Source organism: Musca domestica, unplaced genomic scaffold, assembly GCF_030504385.1.
Source record: "Musca domestica strain aabys unplaced genomic scaffold, Musca_domestica.polishedcontigs.V.1.1 37, whole genome shotgun sequence".
NCBI classification, from domain to species: Eukaryota; Metazoa; Arthropoda; class Insecta; order Diptera; family Muscidae; genus Musca; species Musca domestica.
The window spans coordinates 7,080,020-7,100,973 of record NW_026712321.1 but is presented as its reverse complement, the minus strand read 5'-3'; the positions used below and the strand labels follow the sequence as shown (position 1 = coordinate 7,100,973).

The 20,954-nt window shown below is 32.7% G+C and overlaps 1 protein-coding gene across 1 annotated transcript in view; it reads left to right on the top strand.

Moving 5' to 3' along the window:
- The first annotated feature begins 9,278 nt into the window (after positions 1-9,278).
- Positions 9,279-20,954, top strand: part of LOC101888476 (uncharacterized) — a 186,998-nt gene continuing 175,322 nt past the window's right edge. The window contains exon 1 of the mRNA XM_059126116.1: positions 9,279-9,285. Within this exon, the coding sequence (XP_058982099.1) occupies positions 9,279-9,285 (7 nt within the window). The remainder of the gene's footprint in view (positions 9,286-20,954) is intronic.

Genomic DNA, 20,954 nt, shown 5'->3' with positions numbered 1-20,954 from the left:
TTGTAACGATGTTAAGGTTCAATTTCATTGCCTTTCAAATTTAATCTTCCCACTCTATCGTTCTTTCCCTTCCTTCGCTCATTCTCCATTTCTAATCATTATGCTAAGCCAACGAACATCTGCTTAATGAATAAAAACCAAATATTTATCAACTTGTAAGGCAGTTTTGAAGAGTCCTGGCAGAAACCAAAGAGGAGAAAAAATGAATAAAGAAAAAATTACAGAGAGAGGTGAAGGAAAGGAAGAAAGATCTGCCTAAGCATTTCCCCAATAACGTTTATTTACAAAGCATCATTAAAAATCATTGATATTCCTTATTCCTGGAAAACTTTCAGGCCACTAATGATAATGACCATAATTTTTGCCGCCCACAGCGTATTTGCTTTCAAAATTATAATGACTTGTGTAAAAAACAAATCAATAAAATGTCGGAAAAGCAAAGGAGAGAGAGAGAGGGACTCCTGGCAAGCACATAAAGCAAAGTCAGATAAATTAAAGGATAAATAACAGCCCCACAACAAAATGTGATTTGTAATCATTAATAAAGCGATTAGTATTAATCATTTCATATCATAAAGAACCTAAATAAAAAAACACCAACAACAACAGAAACAACTTCGATAAAGGAGTTCATGAAAATTCAATATATTATTTGTGTTCAATTAAAAGAGAGTGGGAACAACTGTGGGAGAGACTAAAATGGGAGAGACAAGTTAATTAAAGGGAATTTCCCAATTTTGTTAAGTGGAAGGACGTAGGAAGAAAATTCGAGGACAATGGACATTGAATGTTTATACCCTCCACCATATATGTATAGTATGGAGGGTACACTAAATTCGACATTCCGTTTGTAACTCTTTGAAATAATAATCTATATTCAGAGAGAGATGAAAAAACTACAACCAAATTTAGATTGCTGTCATTTCTAAGCCACTCGTCCGACAGCTGTTAAAATTATTTCAGTGACAGCCCATTATATTGTTTACAAGCGTACAAAAGCATTTTGGTGAGGATTTTCCAGAAAAAAAGTTATTCATGATAGAATTCAAGCGTGGTAGTGTAATTTCTTTATATTTGGCTGAAAAACCACAAGTGGCTATCGTTAGAGCGCTCCAGCATTTAAATGTGAATAAATCTTTTGTGTACCATCGCTCGACGTCAAGGAAGTGAACGGAAGAGAACAGCAACATCAGTAGAAATGGTTCGAAAACGAAAAAAGCGACTTGATCGAAAAATAGTTCGTGAGCTGAATAAATCGCAATGTTCCATTCGGCAAATATTGAAAAATGAGCTCGGGGTAAAGTCATCGAAATTCCAAAAAGTGCAAGAACTTACACCGCAACAGAAAGAAACTGGAGCCAAAAGAGCTAAAGAGTTGCTTCGCTTAGCCGAAAGAGGTGAACTGCTGAATTTGGTTTTTTTCCGATGAGAAAACATTCGTTGTCCAGCAGTTTGTAAATAAATAAAATGATCGTGTTTACTTGCCAAAGAGAAGAGCTGAAAATTTGCCCCTTCGTTTGGCCCCGAGGCCGCCATAACAGCCGATGGTCGCTCTCCGTTCTTATTAATAGATAAATGCCGAATATTATCGCGAAAATATTCTGGAGGGTGTATTAAAGCCTTGGGACCGCAAACATTTTGGCCGCAGACCTTAGACATTCCAACAGGACTCAGCACCATTGCACTTAGCACGCGCCACCCAAAATGGTTACAAAATGAGGTTCCTCGCTTCCTTTTTTAGCGCACAATGGCCACCAAAATCCCCGGACACCAATCCGTTCGACTATTGTGCGTGGAGTATTTTGTAAAGCAAGGTCGGCACTAAAAAATACCCAAATGTCGATCACCTCAAGCAAACGCTTCGCCGGGAATGGGCCAAAATACCGCAAAGAAACATTCGGCAGCGTGTGACGTTTCATTGGCCGTTTAACGTCCATAATTCGTGCCATAGGTAACCAATTCGAACAAATCTAAACTTATTCTAAAATTTTATGCTATTTCCGACATTGTTTGCCTTCATTCAATAAAATTAAAAAAAAAAAATGTAAAAATGATGGCGTTTGACTTTGTTGCAGTTTTTTTTATCTCACCCTGTATATATTCTTGATCAGCGTAACGGCGACTCCCGATATTCGGTACTTTTATGATTTTAGCGACATTACCCAGCGGAATTGTTTCAAATTTGGAATTAGAGGTTGCTTAAGGATACTACAGCCTGTGATACAAAATTATCTATGCAGGTCCAGGCCTTCGTATAGCCCCGATATAGCGGTGCATCTCTATGCAAATCCACATCTTCGTATAAAGCTCAATATAAAAGGTATTTACGGTGTTTTTAAGATTTTAACAGAATTTTTATGGATTTTTTTTATTTATTTATTTTTTTTTTTTTGACAATTTTCAAGTCGTATCGAGGGTATTCATTTTTTTTTTCAGGTTCATTATAGTTATTTTTATCGAGAACAATTTTCCAATAAGAAAATTAGTCTGAAGGAAACCTTTTTTTTGGAAAAAGTCATCAATTAATTTTTTTTATTGGGAAAACCTCTTCAAAAATATTTTGTTTATGCGAAAGATTAGATCAAAAAAAAAAATATTTGGGAACCTCATCGGCATTTGCCAGTAGTAAAATTTTCCAAGAAGAAAATTATTTTCTAGGAAAGATCGTATCGAACGGCATTTTCCAAAGGAATTTTTTTTCCAATAAGAAAACTTTTTTTCCAAGGAAATTTCCCACTTTGTTAAGGGAAATGATGGAGGATGAAAATTTTAGTCTGAAGGACATTTTTTTGGAAATGTTTATCAGTGAACTTCGAAAAAGTTTTTTCTCCAATAGAAAACCATAATTCAAAGACTTTTTCCAATATAAGAATTTTATTCTATGGCAGGATAATTCTATTTATCTTAATTTTCATATAGGGAAAAAATTGTCAAGCATTTCTCCTAATAATTTAATAAATATTTTTTTACGGATATTATTCTGATATCTTCAACCTTAAAAAATCCTCTCAATTTTCCTCTCCGCTTAAAATTCTTCTTTGTTCCCAATTATTAATCTATTAATTCTTAATCAGCAATCCATGCACCTTTAAGAAAATCCTTGAAAAAGTCATTAAAATTTGTTGTGTTTTTACCTTGTTTGTGTTGTGTTTCTCCCTCCCTTTCCCTCTGTAACCTACATAAACGCGGCCATAGAGAGAATAATTAAAAATTCACATGTTAAATACTTTATGTTCGACTTGTTTTCTCTTTACGGAAACAACAGAGCTCCACATCCTTTTTATCCTTTCTTCTCTGTTTTCCTCCCTTTTCTTTTTTTCGGCGGATATGAGCCCTTATCACTTTTCTTTCTCTCTTTGGGAAAGATATACTTAACATATAAATTATACAAATTACTTGCTTTTATGCTGAATATACAAGGATTGTTTGCTACATGGCATGGAATTGGGAAATCCTGGCCGGAGGAAAATTACACACACGCACACGAGAGGGGCTCGTTCTTGGAACGAACATGAATAATTCAAATATCGTGTTTGCTTAACTTTTAAGCGATATTAATGATAACCGTTTTCTGGAAATTTAAAATTGTAACGAAAATACACTCTCACACACACACCCGGGCATATGAGGAAAATACCGTTATGGAAAACTGATTCTTTAACCATTCATCCCAATGGGTGTATGTGTCTGTTTGTCTGTGTGTGATATATGTCATAGTCCTTGCCACAAAAACCTGCTGCATGTTTGTAAAAATAAAAACCGAAAACAAACAAGTTTGTTGCTGTTGCTGTTGTTTTCATTTACATTTCATGATGTCTTTGCCAGCAGGTTGAATTGTTTATACACAACTACATATAAACGATCTACAAACATGCATACATAGGAGAATAGTACTCTGCTGACACATATATTCGGAGCATTGTTACGTTAATAGAGTTTAAACGGAAAAAATACAGGATTTTAGCAAACTGTATAAAAGGGTGGGTTAAGATTATTGGATATTGATATTGGAAAGAAGAGCAGAGGTCTGGGAGGGAATTTTTTAATTAAAAAAAAAATAATTCTAAAAAACTTCGTCAATAAACCTTTAAAAAATGCATAAGAACTACGATAAAACACATTAAGTCCTTCATTCATCAAAATGTATAAAAAAACAGTAAAGAAAGGTCAAAAGTTGGGCGGCCGGACTGGATGATACCTTACACCTCCTTGTATATGTTTGGAATCTATTTGAGGTAGATTATACTTGATATATGGCTTTAAATTTGAAATCGGAAGGAATTCATATATGAAAGGTATATCCATCTCCGAACAGATTTTCACCAAATTTGACAATGAATTTGTACCTCTCGTATCAAAAAAGCTTTAAAACTCCTTTCTTAAAAAAATTCAAAAAATACCATTAAAGCTCCTTTATTCCTTAATACAAAACAATTCTAAAAATCCGAATTTTTTTCATTTATACAATATTTTCATAATATATAAAATATTTTTGAAAATAAAATTGGACTAAAAATTACTTGATTTTTTAGTCCTTATTTTTTTTAATTTGTCGCATTAACACTCTAATCGTCCTTTAAAAACAATCAATTTGTTCTCTTCAATAATTCTAAAAAATCCGCTACTTAGAGAGTCCTTGAAAATTTTACGCAACTTTCCTAAAAAGGACCAATAAAATATTCTCTTAAAATCCACAATTTGTATCCAGAAGTTTCTTGAAAAAAAAAAAATATTCTTAAAAAATCTACTTCGGACTCCTAGAATACCAAAAGAAAACATATTTCACTACAAATTGGAACAATAGTGGACCTCAATATAATTCAATAAATATTTACGATAAGATGATCTTTTAGTCCTTTAACAACATTTAACAGTACCTCAAAAATTTTTGTTTGAAATTTGTGAAAAAAATATCCTCTAAAATTTTATTTTTCACTTTCCTTCAAAAAATGTACTCAAAAAGTCAATCTTACGTCTTGAGGACATATTCCTAAAAATTCAAGTGTGTCCTTAACCAAAATGATTATAATCCTTTGAAATGATGACGATCCTTTGAAAAATATTTTTAAGAAAAATTTCAAAATATTTTTAAAATATCCTGGTTTTGTCCTGGAAATTTATCTTAAAACTTCAAGGATTTGCACTTAAAAATATTTTTGAAAACTACTCTTTAAAATACACATTTCGTCCTTAAGAAATCCATATTTAATACTTGAAAATACTCAAAAAAACAATATTTTACCCTGAAAAATTATTATTAAAGAATCCACGTTTAGTCCTTGGAACATATTTTAAAAAGGTCCTTCAAAAATATAAAAAATATCACTTTGGAAAAGCAATCTTAAAAAATCCACGCTGGATCTATGAAAAATAATCTCAAATATTCCAAATTTGGTTTTTGAAAAATATTCTTAAAATTTACTTTTGATCCTTAGAATTTAGTGTACAAAAATCCACTTTGGATCCCGTTTCTTATATATTTCACTTTTGACACTTTAAAATATTCTTAAAGATTCACGCGTGATTCTTGGAGAGTACCTTGAAATGTCCTCTAAAATTTAATTTTTTACTTTTATAGTCCTTCAAAAAAGGAATCAAAAAGTCAATCTTGAGGAAATTTTCCTAATGATGATGACCCCTTGAAAAATATTATTAAAAAAAAAAAATTCAAATATTTTTAAAATATCCTGGTTTTGTCCTGGAAATTTATTCTAAAGAAATTTGATTTTAAACCTTCAAGCACTTAAAAATACACATTTCGTCCTTAAGAAATCCATATTTAATTTTTGAAAATATTCAAAAAAAAAAAATATTATTAAAGAATCCACGTTTAGTCCTTAGAACATATATTAAAAAGGTCCTTCAAGAATATAAAAAAATCAGTTTGGAAAAATTATCTTAAAAATCCAAGCTGAGTCTATGAAAAATAATCTTCAGTATTACAAATACAAAATTAACGTTTGATCCTTAGAAATTGGTATACAAAAATCCTTGAAAGCCCGTTTCTTAAATATTTCACTTTTGACACTTTAAAATATTCTTAAAGATCCACGCGTGATTCTTGGAAAGTATCCTTGAAATGTCCTCGTTTGGTCCTAGAAAGCAAATTTGCCCTTAAAAATATTTTATTGAAATTCACATTTGGTCGTTGAAAAGAAAAAACATTTATCGGTCTTATGAGTCCCAGATTTCCCTCAAGAAAATGTTTTTAAAAATCCTGTCTTGTACTTCTTAAAAAAAATCACTTTTATCCTTGACAAAATAACAGTAAAAACAGTGTTTTCCCAAAAATCCACTTTCAATGCTCTGTAGGTCCTTTAAAAATATATATTTTTAAATCCACTTTGAATGTACTGAAATATTTTTTAAGACTCTACATTTTTTAATCAATAGGTTCTCGACAAATATTTAAAAAAAAAATCTACGTTTATTGCTCTACAGGTCCTTGAAATAATATTCTTAAAGAATTCACGCTTCATAATCTATAGCAATTTGGGAATATATTTAAAATTTCCAAGTTTTCAAATTAGTTTTATAGTCTGAAGTTACTTAGAGGATATACGGAAAATAGACACGTATATTGCTCTGTATGTCCTTCAAATATATTTAAAAAAAAAATCACGTTAATTGCTCTGTAGGTCCTTGAAAATCTATTCTAAAACGATAATTAGTATGTAGTCCTTAAAAAAATATTCTTAAAAATTTGGTGTAAAGCTAATTGGAAGAATATTTTTAAAAATCGATCTTTTCTTAAAGGGTATTCTCAAAATATCCTCAAAAAATGTTAAGAAAACAAACCCTACGTCCTTTCTTCGAATGTGCTGAAGCAATGTTCCTAAAATTTTTTATAATTCCAAGTTTAGTACTCCTAAAGTCCTTGAGGAAATTTCTTTAAACGATTCACGCTATTTTTTCAATAATTCTTAGAAAATTACGTTTAAAATTTTCATTTTCAAAAAATAAATATTTTAAGTTCCAAATATCCTTGAAAAAATCGTTAAAATTTCCATATGTATAAGTTCGTAGTTCCTTTAGAAAAAAAATCTTAAAATGGTCCACCGGTGTTGTTTCGAATGTCCTTAAAACGAAATCTGAAGAGAGTTAATTTGAAAATCTAGGTTTGTTACTCCATTGATCCTTTCAAAAACAAAAAAAAAAAAAAACTTTTGAAATCCTGGCCTATTGTTCCGTCCTTTAGAAACCATTAACGTTTTGCTCTGTAGGCCCTTGAAAAAAGTTGAGACTATCTTCATCCTTTATAAGAAATTCCCTAATCAAAAATCTTGCCTATATTTCCTTCTATCCTCCTCATTATATATATTTCGTGTTTACACCAAATCCTCTGATTGTCTCTGGCCCCTCTTCCTCCCTCGCTAAACCCTCCATTTTGCCACCAAAAAAAAAAAAAAAACACACACACACACCTTTACAATTACACCAAAACAATGGCATTCGGCCATAATACTACCGGTTTTGTTTTGCGTTAACCTACATAGCGTCATCGAACCAAAACCTGGGCTCAAAAGCCATTGCAAATGCTATTCCCTGTGGTAAGGACACACACACATATATATACACACACACATATATACACACAAACACACACGAAAATAAAGGATATGAAAACAAGTGTAACATCAGTGGCAACAAGACTACGAAACTTTGTTTTTTTTTCAACTCTAACTTTGTGTGCTCTGTACGGAATAAATGAAAAAAATGTATATTTTAAATGAATTTCTCGCTCTCTCTCCGTTCTTGCACGCTTCACATAGCTAAGTGAAATTGTGGCAAAAAAGAAAAAAAAAAATAAAAAGCTGAAATTAAAATTTTGTTTTTAAATCATTTTAATTGTTGTTTTTTTTCTTTCTTTTTTGTTCTATTTTCAGGTATGTGGAATTCAATTTACCTTTAATACGAAATGAATTTAGTTTTCATGTTTTTGTGCGAACGACTTTTGGGCAAGTAAAAAAAACTTATAACAAATTTTTATAATTAAAAATTATATAAATAATTGCGGGAATTTTATGGTAAATTTAATTAACTAAGTTTTTTTCAGCGATTTTTTTTTTGAACAAGAAGCTTGGAATTAGTTCATGGTAGAATAATTGAGAGAACACCTGTTCAATTGTTTCGGACTCCTGAAAGTATGCAACAAATGTTGTTTTTAAACAGAAATTTCAAGAATTTAATGCAGAATTGATATACAATATGAACAACTGTTTATTGTGGAATATTTGTGTGGGTACACATTATTTCAATACTCCTAAAAATATGCAGCACATATATATATATATATATATATATATATATATATATTATATATATATATATATTATATATATATATATATATATATGTATATATATATATATATATTATATATATATATATATATATATATATATATATATATATATATATATATATATATATATATATATATATATATATATATATATATATTTATATATATATATATATATATATATAAATATATATATATATATATATACATATATATATATATATACATATATATATATATATATATATCTATTATATATATATATATAATATATATATATATATATATATATATATATATATATAACTTAAATTTATATTCACCAGGGAGTGGATTCTTGTCTATGAAAATATGAAAAAAATATATCTTTTAAAAAATTTGCACTTTTTTCTTTTTTTTATAAAATTTTTCATTTCACATTTTCACGGAACAAAAATTGAGGGCCAGTGTATTTGGAATTTCACATCCATTATAATTTTATTGAGAAGGAATCCAGTTAATTCACCTTGATGACCATGAATATATTTTTTACACAGTCCAGTCAGTCAGCCTTAAAAAAAATGTTCCAAACTGCCAGTGCAAATATTGGTAAATCAATTGTTCGCTTAAAAGTTGACCCCTAAAAGTAGGCACCATTTTTAAAATGGTATTCTTAAAACCTTACCGTGGTGCATTGTTGTAAGGAATTTTGGCCAAATCAATTTTCATTTAACTAATAATCAAAGCAGTCAATACATTTCCACTGGATCCTAAAAGTGTGCACCATTAATTGATATTCTTGCCCGAATTTCTTCAAATTATAGTCCTCGTCAATCCATATTTTTGGCTTTAATATCCAATTTCAAGTCAATCCTTGAAAACTTATTCTTAAAAATCCACGATTGAAGATCTGAGAAAATATTTTCTAACAACTTTTGAGGGCTACGTTTCCTATTAAATATAGTTTCAAGGTTTCGGAGGAATAATTGCCAAAATGTCTGGTAAGTTTACTTTTTATCGTCCAATTTTGCTTCAACTTTTCAAATCCTAATATTTGCATCAGTGCTAGGTCATGTGAGAAAATGGACAATATCGGCCCACTCCATCAAGTATCTCTCCTACAAAGGGGTCAAATTTGGAATAATTATAACTCTTATAAAATTTGATGTAAGTGTTCGATTGTCTTCAAACTACACTCATCATGATATTTCCATAAACACAAGATCTGTTATAAAGATGGTAGATATCGAACCCTTCCTTCTGGTACCTCTCCCACAAAGGGCCAAAAAATCCGAAATAAACATCCGGTTCTCCTCATATTTCACACACACCATTATTTTTACTAACACAAGATCTGCTGTAAAGATGGAATATATCGGTCCATTCCTTCAGGTACTTCCCCCCACAATGGGTCAAAATGTCAAATAATCATGAAACTCATTCTCATTTTCAATTCTCTTCAAATTTCACCCATCCTAACTAACACAAGATTTGCAATGAAGGTGGAATATATCAACCGTTCCCATTTTTCTTTTTTCTTAGAATCTGATATGGAAATAATCCCTATCGACCCCACCCTCGTGGCACCACTCTCCCAAATGGTCATAATTTTCAATATTTATCTCTCATATATTGCAAAACATGTCAGTGATTCTTTCAAAATTGGTACAACTAAATATTTATCTTTACCAGAGATTTATCGACCGGACCGCCCCCACAAAAATTTACAATTTTTAATAACATTTTTTCGCATAAAATTCTAAATAAATGTTCGGGCTATTTCTAATCAGTATAAGATTAAGTAGAATACTCCACCATACTTGGTACATCACGCTTTTCTACGTTTCTCATATCCCAAATCGATTGGGAACAAGGTGGACAATATCGAAACCTCGCCCCTAGGAGGTCAACTTTTTAAATAATCATAGCGCAAATCAATGAACATTGGCAGAGGGTCGGCATAGCCGTCTGATACTTTTTAACTTGTTTAATAGCAAAAAAGGATGCAAATTTAAATAAATTAATTTGGCTCCTAAAAGTATACACTATTCAAGGCAATTAACGCAGTATCTCAACTAAATCAATTGTTTTACTATTATTTACAAAAAAAATCTTTCATTCCATTTGGTGTCATTCATTTTAATTTAATTCACGACTCCTAAATTATTAAACATTTCTCGCTCCTAACAGCATGCACCATTTTTAAACATGAACATTTTAGTATAAAAGATACAAAGAACACAATTTTCCAATTTTAAACAGAAATTATATTTGCCCCCTAAAAGTATGCACCAGTCATTAAAACATGTGGTAATTATTTCAACTAAATCAATTGTTTTTTACTCCCTACATTCCATTTTCTGTCATTCATTTTAATTCAGTTTACAGCTCCTTCTAAATAATTAAACCCCATCTTGCTCCTAATAATATGCACCATACTTTAACATGTTTTAGGACATTTTATTTAGGAAGATTATAAAACCAAGTTTTGGTTTCTAATATCACAGCATTTATTAATTTTAACCAAAATATATATATTTGACCCCCAAAAGTATGCACCATCCTTGGCAGTTAACACATTATTTCATTTAAGGCAGCTGTTTTTCTGCTTTTTTGTTTAAAAAGAATTCCTCGGTTTGCAAAAGCACAGCATCTATTAATTTTAAATAAAAAAAATATTTAGCCCCTGAAAGTATGCACCATTCATGCCTATTAACTTATTATTTCATCTAAATCAGTTGCTGTTTTTCTTTTTTTTTGTTTAAAAACAATTCCTCGGTTTTTGAAAAAACAGCATCTATTAATTTTAATCCAAAATTTATATTTAACCCCTAAAAGTATGCACCATTCATGTCTATTAATCTATTATCTCATCAAAATAAATTGCTGTTTTTTTTTTTTTGTTTTTGTTTAAAAACAATTCCTCGGTTTTTGAAAACACAGCATCTATTAATTTTAAATAAAAATTGTATTTAACGCCTAAAATTATGCACCATTGACGTCCATTAACCTATTATCTCATCAAAATCAATTGCTGTTTTTTTTTTTTTTTTTTTTTTGTGTTTAAAAACAATTCCTCGGTTTTTGAAAACACAATATCTTTTAATTTTAAATAAAAATTATATTTAGCCCCTAAAAGTATGCACCATTCATGTCCATTAACCTATTATTTCAACTAAATCAATTGTTTTTTCCCCGTTTTTGCTCAAAATCAATTCTTCCATTCGATTTTCTGTCAATCATTTTTATTCAATTTACCACTCCTGCTAAATTATTAAACACTTCTAGCTATTTCAAGGAAATCCAATAATAGCAATCAAATCAGCTGACGTAATTTTTTGTCCGCTGTGTCCTCCTCTATTCTGCGCGATGTGTAATGTGAAACCAAAAATACACTTTGTTGAATGTGATTCAATTGTTTTCCTTGTTGCTGCTGCTGCTGCTACGCAATACTTCATTCTTGGGCTTCCGATTCTGTTTTCATTTGATTATAACGATAAAATAATAAAAAAAACCAACAACAACAACAGCAGCAACAACCTATCAAACAAACAAATAAACAATAGAGTAATCGCAATAAATACCAAAGTAAGTAATTTAATATTGATTGACGACGATTGACAAGGTATGTTTTGCGCTGTCAAAGCGCTGTGAAATCTGTTTTGCGATGTTTTCGTTTTTTCGATTTTTTTTTTGTTATTTATTTGTTTATTTTGTTCTTCGACATAAACGGTGAAAGGAAAGGAAATTTGATTCAGTGTATTTTTGTTGTTGTACGTTCTTTCCTGGAGGAAACGTTTTACTTGGCGGGGGGTGGGGGAGGACACCAAGTACAATGTCAACAATGCCAAGACAATGCCTTGTCATATCAATGGATTGTGAGCTCCTTTGTTTACTTATTTATGCCATCGTTTTGATACCGAACCGAATACAAAAAAAAAAATCCTTCGATATCCTTATGCTCCCTCATTCATCCATAAATTCATAAAATATTAAAAAAGGCAAATCAAATCATTTGTTTTAAGCTTCAGAGGAATGGTTGAAAAACAAGGGCCATACGGTGTGGAAATTCCTGGAATTAGTCGGAAGAATGAAGGAAGGCCAAGACGAAAAAATATTCTCGATGTGTTTATTTCAAGTATGTGGGAATGTGTGTTCTGCGTATGTTTAGAGGTGTCAATATCTCACAAGTCTCCAGTGAAACCCCCCATCCTCCTTTTTGAGACTTTGCACTCACATGCAGGAACATTGTTTACAAGCCTTGTTTGCCACAAACAAAATGGGGCCCTCTATGTCATCTCCCTTCCTCCCTCTCTCTCCCTCCCTCTCTCTCCCTCCCTCTCTTGAACATATGCTCCCTCTTTTGTTACGGGTATCGCCAGAAATTTCGCAAAACCATAATCGCTGGTATTGTGGCAAGTGTCAAGTTGTTATATTGACATGTGTTGGCATCTTTTCATTTCGGTTTGTTTGTTTATTTTGTACGATTCGCGGTGTCTCTGTGTGTGTGTGTGTTTGTAATCCTTATATCAAGAGATCCTCTTTCGTTTTTGAGCAGGACTGACATTTAAGTGAGATAAACACATTTTAAAGAAATGATGAAAGATTTAGACCGCAATGTCAAAAAAAATGGAGAACAGTGGTGTGGAGAAGGAAGATCTGAAAATATGTAGATATGATACGAGCCAAAAAATTATGAATATTGGTTCAAGTTTTGGTAGAGTCCTTCTATAAGGATGCCTTCCGATTTTAGTTATTCCGAGAGTTTGACAAAAATTTGAACTGGAATTTTGCCGCTTTTGTGAGGGCTATTCTGAAATACTAATTCACATAATATTAGTTGTGGCGGACGGAGTTCTACCCCAACAAGAAGCAAACTACAAGCTGGAAAATACAGCCAAACACCTTGAAATAACCAAAATAACAAAATAACCGGGAGATAAATTTAAACATGGGCGGACTGTAGCAAAACGTAGTATTTTTTTCTAGTAGCGGTTCTGCACGAAAAGAACTCAAAATTCCAAAATTTGATGAAATTAAAGAGAAGACATGACAAGAAAAATACTTAAAACCCGTTTTACCCTTAAATAGAGGAGGTACTTTCCGAAATCGCATTTTTTATTTATTTACTTACTTTTTTTGGAAATTTTGCTATAAAGTCTCATTTTTTGCAGGTGGCCTCCCCGAAATGGTTTCGAAAGGCTACGTTAGTGATAGGAATTTTAGCAAAAAGTCCCGACCTCCATGGGCCATTGCTTCATCCAATTTTGAAGTAGTTCAAAGCTCTTTATAAATTGTCAAAGTTCTTTATTAGATGTTGCGAAATGTATCTCAAAATATTGGGTTCCTTTTGTATATGGCCGAGGCTATATAAATGACTTCAAAAGGTTTGGTCTACGAATCCGAAAGTGTCCTTATTCTTATACCCTCCACCAAGTATGGAGGGTATACTAAGTTTGTCATTCCGTTTGTAAAACCTCGAAATTAACATTTTAGACCCCACAAAGTATATATATTCTTGATCAGCATAAAATTCTATGGCGATTTAGCGACGTCCGTCCGTCTGTCTGTCCGTCTTTGAAAATTACTCTTGCTTCCGAACGAATCGAAATAGATTGATAAAATTTTGCTAAAATGTATGTTATGTCTGCAGGACTTTTGGTATTGAAAATTGGCCATGTAGGTCCACGTTTTGGTATAGCCCCTGACATTCGGTATTTTGATGATTAAAGCGACATTATTCACCGGAATAGTTTCAAATTTGGTGTTTGAAGTTCGTAATCGATACTACAACCTATGACAGAAAATTGTCTATGCAGGTCCACGTCTTCGTATAGCCCCCATATAACGGTACCTCCCGATATTCGGTATTTTGATAATTTTAGCGACATTATTCACCAGAATAGTTTCAAATTTGGTATTTGAAGTTCGTAATGGATACTACAGCCTAAGACAGAAAATTGTCTGTGCAGGTCCAACTCTTCGTAAAGCCCCCATATAACGGTACCTCCCGATATTCGGTATTTTGATGATTAAAGCGACATTAATCACCGGAATTGTTTCAAATTTGGTATTTGAAGTTCGTAATGGATACTACAGCCTAAGACAGAAAATTGTCTGTACAGGTCCACCTTTTCTCAAAGCCCCCATATAACGGTACCTCCCTACATTCGATATTTTGATGATTTTAGCGACATTATTCACCGGAATAGTTTTAAATTTAGTATTTAAAGTTCTTAATGGATACTACAGCCTAAGACAGAAAATTGTCTGTGCAGGTCCACGTTTTCGTACAGCCCCCATATAACGGTATCTTCCGATATTCAGTATTTTAATGATTTTAGGGACATTTTTTCATCAGAATTGTTACAAATTTGGTATTTGAAGTTCGTAATGGATACTACAGCCTACGACAGAAAATTGTCTGTGCAGGTCCACGTCTTCGTATAGCCCCCATATAAGGGTACCTCTAAATATTCGGTATTTTAATAATTTTAGAGACATTTGTCACCATAATTGTTTCAAATTTGGTAGTTAAAGTTCGTAAGGGATACTACAGCCTAAGACAGAAAATTGTCTGTGGAGGTCCACGTCTTCGTATAGCCCCCATATAACGGTACCTCCCGATATTCGGTATTTTGATGATTTTACGGACATTTTTCCACCAGAATTGTTTTAAATTTGAAATTTGAAGTTCGTCATCGATACTACAGCCTAGGACAGAAAATTGTCTGTGCAGGTCCACGTCTTCGTATAGCCCGAATATAACGGTACCTCCCGATATTCGGTATTTTGATGATTTTAGCGAATGTGTTCACCGCAATTGTTTCAAATTTGGTATTTGAAGTTCGTAATGGATACTACAGCCTAAGAAAATGTCTGTGCAGGTCCACGTCTTCGTATAGCCCCCATATAACTTAACCTCCCGATATTCGGTATTTTGATTTTATCGACATTATAAACGGTTTTTCTTTAAGTTTCGCATTTGAATATTGTAATGGCTTATGACAAATGTTACCTACGCAGGTTCATGTCGTCGTATAGACCCTATTATAATAGCTACATTCGGTATTTTTAAGATTTTAACAGCATTTTTAACCGATTTTATTATTTTTGAGAATTGCCAAATTCATTCCAAATGGTGGAGGGTATTCAAAGTTAGGCCCGGCCGAACTTACCGTGGCTTTTGCTTCAAAATGTCATTTCTTTAACAATGCGATGATTTTCAATGATCCATGAGAAAATATTTCTAAAACTCCATGTTTTTTTTTTTTCTTTCAATTATCTCTAAAAACCTAAAATTTTTCTTGCAAGAGGGAAAATGGCCCTTAAGAACTCCACGATTCTCTAATGGAACAATATTTTCTTAAAAAATCTACGAGTCTTCCAAGAAATATTTACGAAATATTCTTAAAAATCCTAAATTTTTTTTCCAGGAAACAATATCTAAAAAAATTTACTATCTCTCTGCAACGGTCCTTGAAAACTATCCTTTCGAGGTTTACATTTTTTAAATGTCCTTTAAAATTCTATTTTTCGTGAAACATTTTTTTAAATACTTGAATTTTTCAAAGGTGCTTAAAAATACACTTTAAGCATCCACAATCATAGGTCTATTTGTCCTTCTTAGAAAATCCAAACCCAATCTTTGTCTGAAAATTTTCATGAAAATATCCATAATTACTACCCTGTGGAACATTAAAAAATTTCTATACATTTAATGAACAGTAGTTGCCTTGTAGGTCCTTTAAAAAATCTTTAAAAAATAATATTTTATCCTTAAAAAATAATATTTAAAGATTCCTTAATTATTTTTGTTTAAAACGTTGTGACGTTTAAAATATCGTAATTATTTTTCTGTAAATCCTTTAAAAAAATCTTAAAAAAATCATACTTTTTGCCATTTAGGTCTTTAAAATGATATCCTTAGGTCCGGCATAAAAGATCCTTCAAAATGCCATGACTACTGCTATGTATATCATCTAATAATCTTTAAAAGTCCACTCAGAAGGTCCTTAAGAAAAACTATTCATAAAAAAAATTACGATTCTTGCTCTGTATGTCCCTGAAAAAAAGGAATTTCTTTAGAATTTATCGTTAATTTTTATTTTTCCAAAAAAAAATATATATTTCTTTCCAAATCCTTAAGAAGAGCAAAAAATCGATAATGTTCAAAAAATCCTGAAAACAAACATGATTTTTGCTGGTTTATAAGTTTTTTGTTCTAAATTTTTCCTCTAAGGATCCTTGAAAATACCTGCTCTGGAGGTCCTTGGCAAATATGTCTTAAAAATGCGTTGTTGCAGCTTAGGTGGTCTTTGAAAAATATTCTTCAAAATACCCTAGTGTTGCTCTGAAAAAATTTTCCTACGAATGTCACGAATTCCCTTCACCATTTTTTTTCCAAACCCATCTTTTAAGTATTCTGATGTCCTGCTCTGAAATTCACTCGAATGTTCCTCTGAAAAATATTCCTACGAATGTCACGAATTCCCTTCACAATTTTTTCCAAACCCATCTGATGTCCTGCTCTATTCTTAAATATTTTTAAAAAAAATTCTAAAATTCTTCCAAAAATATTCCTTTAAATTCCACGATTACGTATAACGTATAAACGACCCTTCAACAATTTTTTTTCAAACTCCTCATTTTTATATTCTGATATCCTTCAGAATTGAAATCTAAACAAAATCCCCTCAACTATTGCCGCCATTTAAAAATTGTTTATCTCATTCCTTCCCTGACATAGGTTTTGACTTGCAGATCTAAACTAATGTCAGATATTGAATTATTTATGAAATCCTCCTTTACCTTATGCCCAATGCCAAAATCTCAAAGAAAATCGCACAAAACATAAGTTTCAAATCAACAACACAACAACATCAAATTTCCTCCACACACATTAAATACGGCCTTGTCGTGTCGCCTTCGTATTTCCTTTTGCAAAACATCGAATGCGTGTTGAATTCACACTCAAATTTAATGGGTTTTTGTAAAATGGTATTGGAAAAAAAAAGAGAATGAATAAAAGGAGAAGAAGAAGAAGAGTGGTCTAAAAATGTTTATCCATTTCCAGGCCATTATGGCGATTATTATTATTATGAACGAGAAACAAAACTTTATTGAATATTTGATTTTGAAAACACTTAACAACCGACTATAATGTGATTGAATATTTTATGAACATCGTCGAATAAAAGGATATTTAAAAGTTTTCGTTAATTTGTGTGCGTCAAAAAAAAAAAAAAAACTTTTTATTCATAAAAATAAAATTTTATGAGAATGTTTTTGGATATTGGATGAAAGTCCAATATGGTTCGAGAAAAGGCTTGTTTAAAGTCGGAAAAGTCCAGCACAGACAAATTTCTATTCAAAAACAAAAAAAAAAAAAATACTTGCTTTGGCATATTAAAGATTTGAATTACTCTATGCCCTATTGGAAAAGAACTTATTCAGCGAGCAGAATTGCTATTCAGCTCAAGAAGTTGTAATATAAAAAGGCCCACTAAAGGTCAACAGTCGGGCGGGGCCGACCATATAATACCCTAAACCACTATACGTATTTAGTAGAGATCCGTAGCAAAAAAAAAGTTTAAAGGGTGAAATTAAAAAAAAAAAAAACCTGCAACAAAGTCAAACGCCATAATTTTCACATTTTTTTTTAAATTTTATTGAACGAAAGCAAAAAATGTCGGAAATAGCATCAACTTGTAGAATAAGTTTAGATTTGTTCGAATTGGTCACCTTTGACATGAATTATGTCCTTTAAACGGAAAATAAACCGTCACACGCGGCCTGAATGTTGATCCGCGGTATTTTGGCCCATTCCCGGCGGAGTGCTTGCTTGAGGTGATCGACACTTTGGTATTTTTAAGTGCCAACCTTACTTTCTAAAATACTACAGAGACAATAGTCCAACGGATTGATATCCTGAGATTTTGCTGGCCATTGTGCGCTGGAAATGAAGAGAGAAACCTCATTTTGTAACCATTCTTGAGTGGCGCGTGCTGAGTGCATTGGTGGTGAGTCCTGTTGGAATACCCAAGTTCTAAGGCCAAAATGTTAGCGTGCCAAGGCTTTAATACACCCTCCAAAATATTTTCGCGATAATATTCGGTGCCGAGTTCTGTTAGAATGTCCAAGTTGTGCGGCCAAAATGTTTGCGTGCTCAAGGCTTTAATACACCCTCCAGAATATTTTCGCTATAATATTCGGCATTTATTCTGATGCCACGGTCGATTAATACGAGTGGAGAGCGACCATCGGCTGTTATTGCGGCCGACACCGTCACCATGGCGGGCGCTTGAGTTCTGGTGGCCAACTGAAGGTGCACATTTTCAGCTGCCCTCTTTGGCAAGTAAACACGAACATTTTGTTTGTTTACAAACTGCTGGACAACGAATGTTTTCTCAGCGGAGACGGAGAAAACCAAATTCGGCAGTTCACCACTTTCGGCCAAGCGAAGCAACTCTTTAGCTCTTTTAAGTCTATTCTCTTTCTGTTGCGGTGTAAGTTTTTGCCTTTTTTGGAATTAGGAACTTCAATGGCTTTACCCCGAGCCCATTTTCCTATATTTGCCGAATGGAATATTGCGATATGTTCAGATCACGAGCCATTTTTCGGCCACTGCGACACGGGTTTCGATCAAGTCGCTACTTTACTTTTCGAACCATTTCTGCTGATGTTGCTGTTTTCTTCCGTCCACTTCCTTGACGCCGGTCTACGCTACCAGTATCACGGTATCACGGAGCGATGGTACGAGACACAAAAGACTAAATTCTGTCGGATGTGTCTGTCATTTGAACCGATTTTGTCCATTCGGTGCATAATTAACCCGAAATCCGTTGAAAATATATATGGGAGCTATATCCAAATCTGATCCGATCTCGCTAAAATTTGACAGGGGTAATTTTTGATGGCTTTATTTGATATCTGGTAACGAATGTACCAAAATTCAGGTCATTTGGGCTGATATTGGCCATTTGGTGCATACCTGGTAACGGATGTACCGAAATTGAGTTCATTTGGGCTGACATTGGCCATTTGGTGCACAATTAACAGAAAATCCGTTGAAAATATATATGGGAGTTATATCCCAAACTCATCCGACCTTGACAGGGTTTTTTTTTGGGCTGGATCTGATACATGGTACTAAATATCATGCTTGTGGAGTGCCCATTTCAAATGTGAGGGATTTAAACACCAAATCGGATGAAATATATACATGGGAGCCGTAGCTGTATCTGAATCGATATTCATAAAATTTGATGTATTTGCTTTTAGAATAAGTTCTACCGGATGTGCCAAAATTCTGGTTATTTGGACTGATATTGACCATTTGTTGAATGATTAACCCAAAATCGCTTGAAGATATACAGGGTTGCCCATATTCGACGGACCCATCTGGCAACGCCGTAACTTTTGACAGAGATGTCACATCGCTTAATGACATACCGCGTTTGAAGCGTCAGTCCAAGCAGATTTTTACCATGAACCAATACACGCCACGCGAGCGCTCTGAAATAGTTGAAATTTACATTCAACAGAAGAAGTCAATTGTGAAAACTCAACGTGCTTTTAAAACATTAAAAAATGTGAGAAGTGCGCCTTCTAAGAACACCATTAAGCGTTTATACGAACAATTTTCGACTGGTAAGGCTCTTTCTAATCCGAAGAGGCCATATAAAAGTCGACCAAGGCGATCGGCCGAGAATATCGCTGCCGTACGAGCCAGTGTTGAGAGGTCCCCAAGAACATCCCAAAAACGCCGTTCTCAGCAGTTGGGCATGGCTCGGTCCACTTTACAACGGATTATTCGCATTGATTTGCATTTGTTCCCGTACAACATTCAATTGACGCAAAGAATGTTGCCTGCGGACAAGCCTCGTCGATTAGAATGGGCCCAAAGGTCTGTCGAATATGAGCAACCCTGTATATAGGAGATATATCCAAATCTGATTTGATTTCGCTCAAAAATACCTCTCCATAATTATCTGGTACCAAAGACGATTATTGTGGAGTGTATACTACGAATGTGATGGACTTTAGCGCTAAATTGGTTGAAGCTATAGCTATATCTGAACCAATTTTCATCCTATTTGATGTACTTGCTTTTAGACCGAATTCGGTCGGATGTACCAAAATTCAGATCATTTGGGCTGATATTGACCATTTGGTGCATAAATAACCCGAAATCTCTTGAAGATTTATAGCAGCTATTTCCAAATTTCCTTTAGCCAATGGAGTACAACAACAAAAATTCTTGCTTTTGTATTTTCAAGATTTGAATTACTTTGCCTTATTGGAAAATACCTAATTCAGCGAGCTGAATTGCTATTCAGCTAAAAAAAAGATATAATATTAAATATCCATTAAATATTCTATTGCTTCACATAAATGTTCAGAATTTACTATAAAAAATACATACATATATATATCACAGATATGTTCTTGAATTCCATTCATAATGAACTGCCGTATATAAGTAATTACATATATGTATGGTATGCTCCACATATATCATTGTAATTTGTACCATATTTTTTTTTTGTGTGGCAGTCCTTTCCCCATTCAGCCTCTCCTCAATTTTTTTTTGCTACCATTTTTTTCCTGTTTTTCTTCATTCACTCTCTTCTGCTCTGATAAAAATCATTTAATGTTCTGGTTAAAT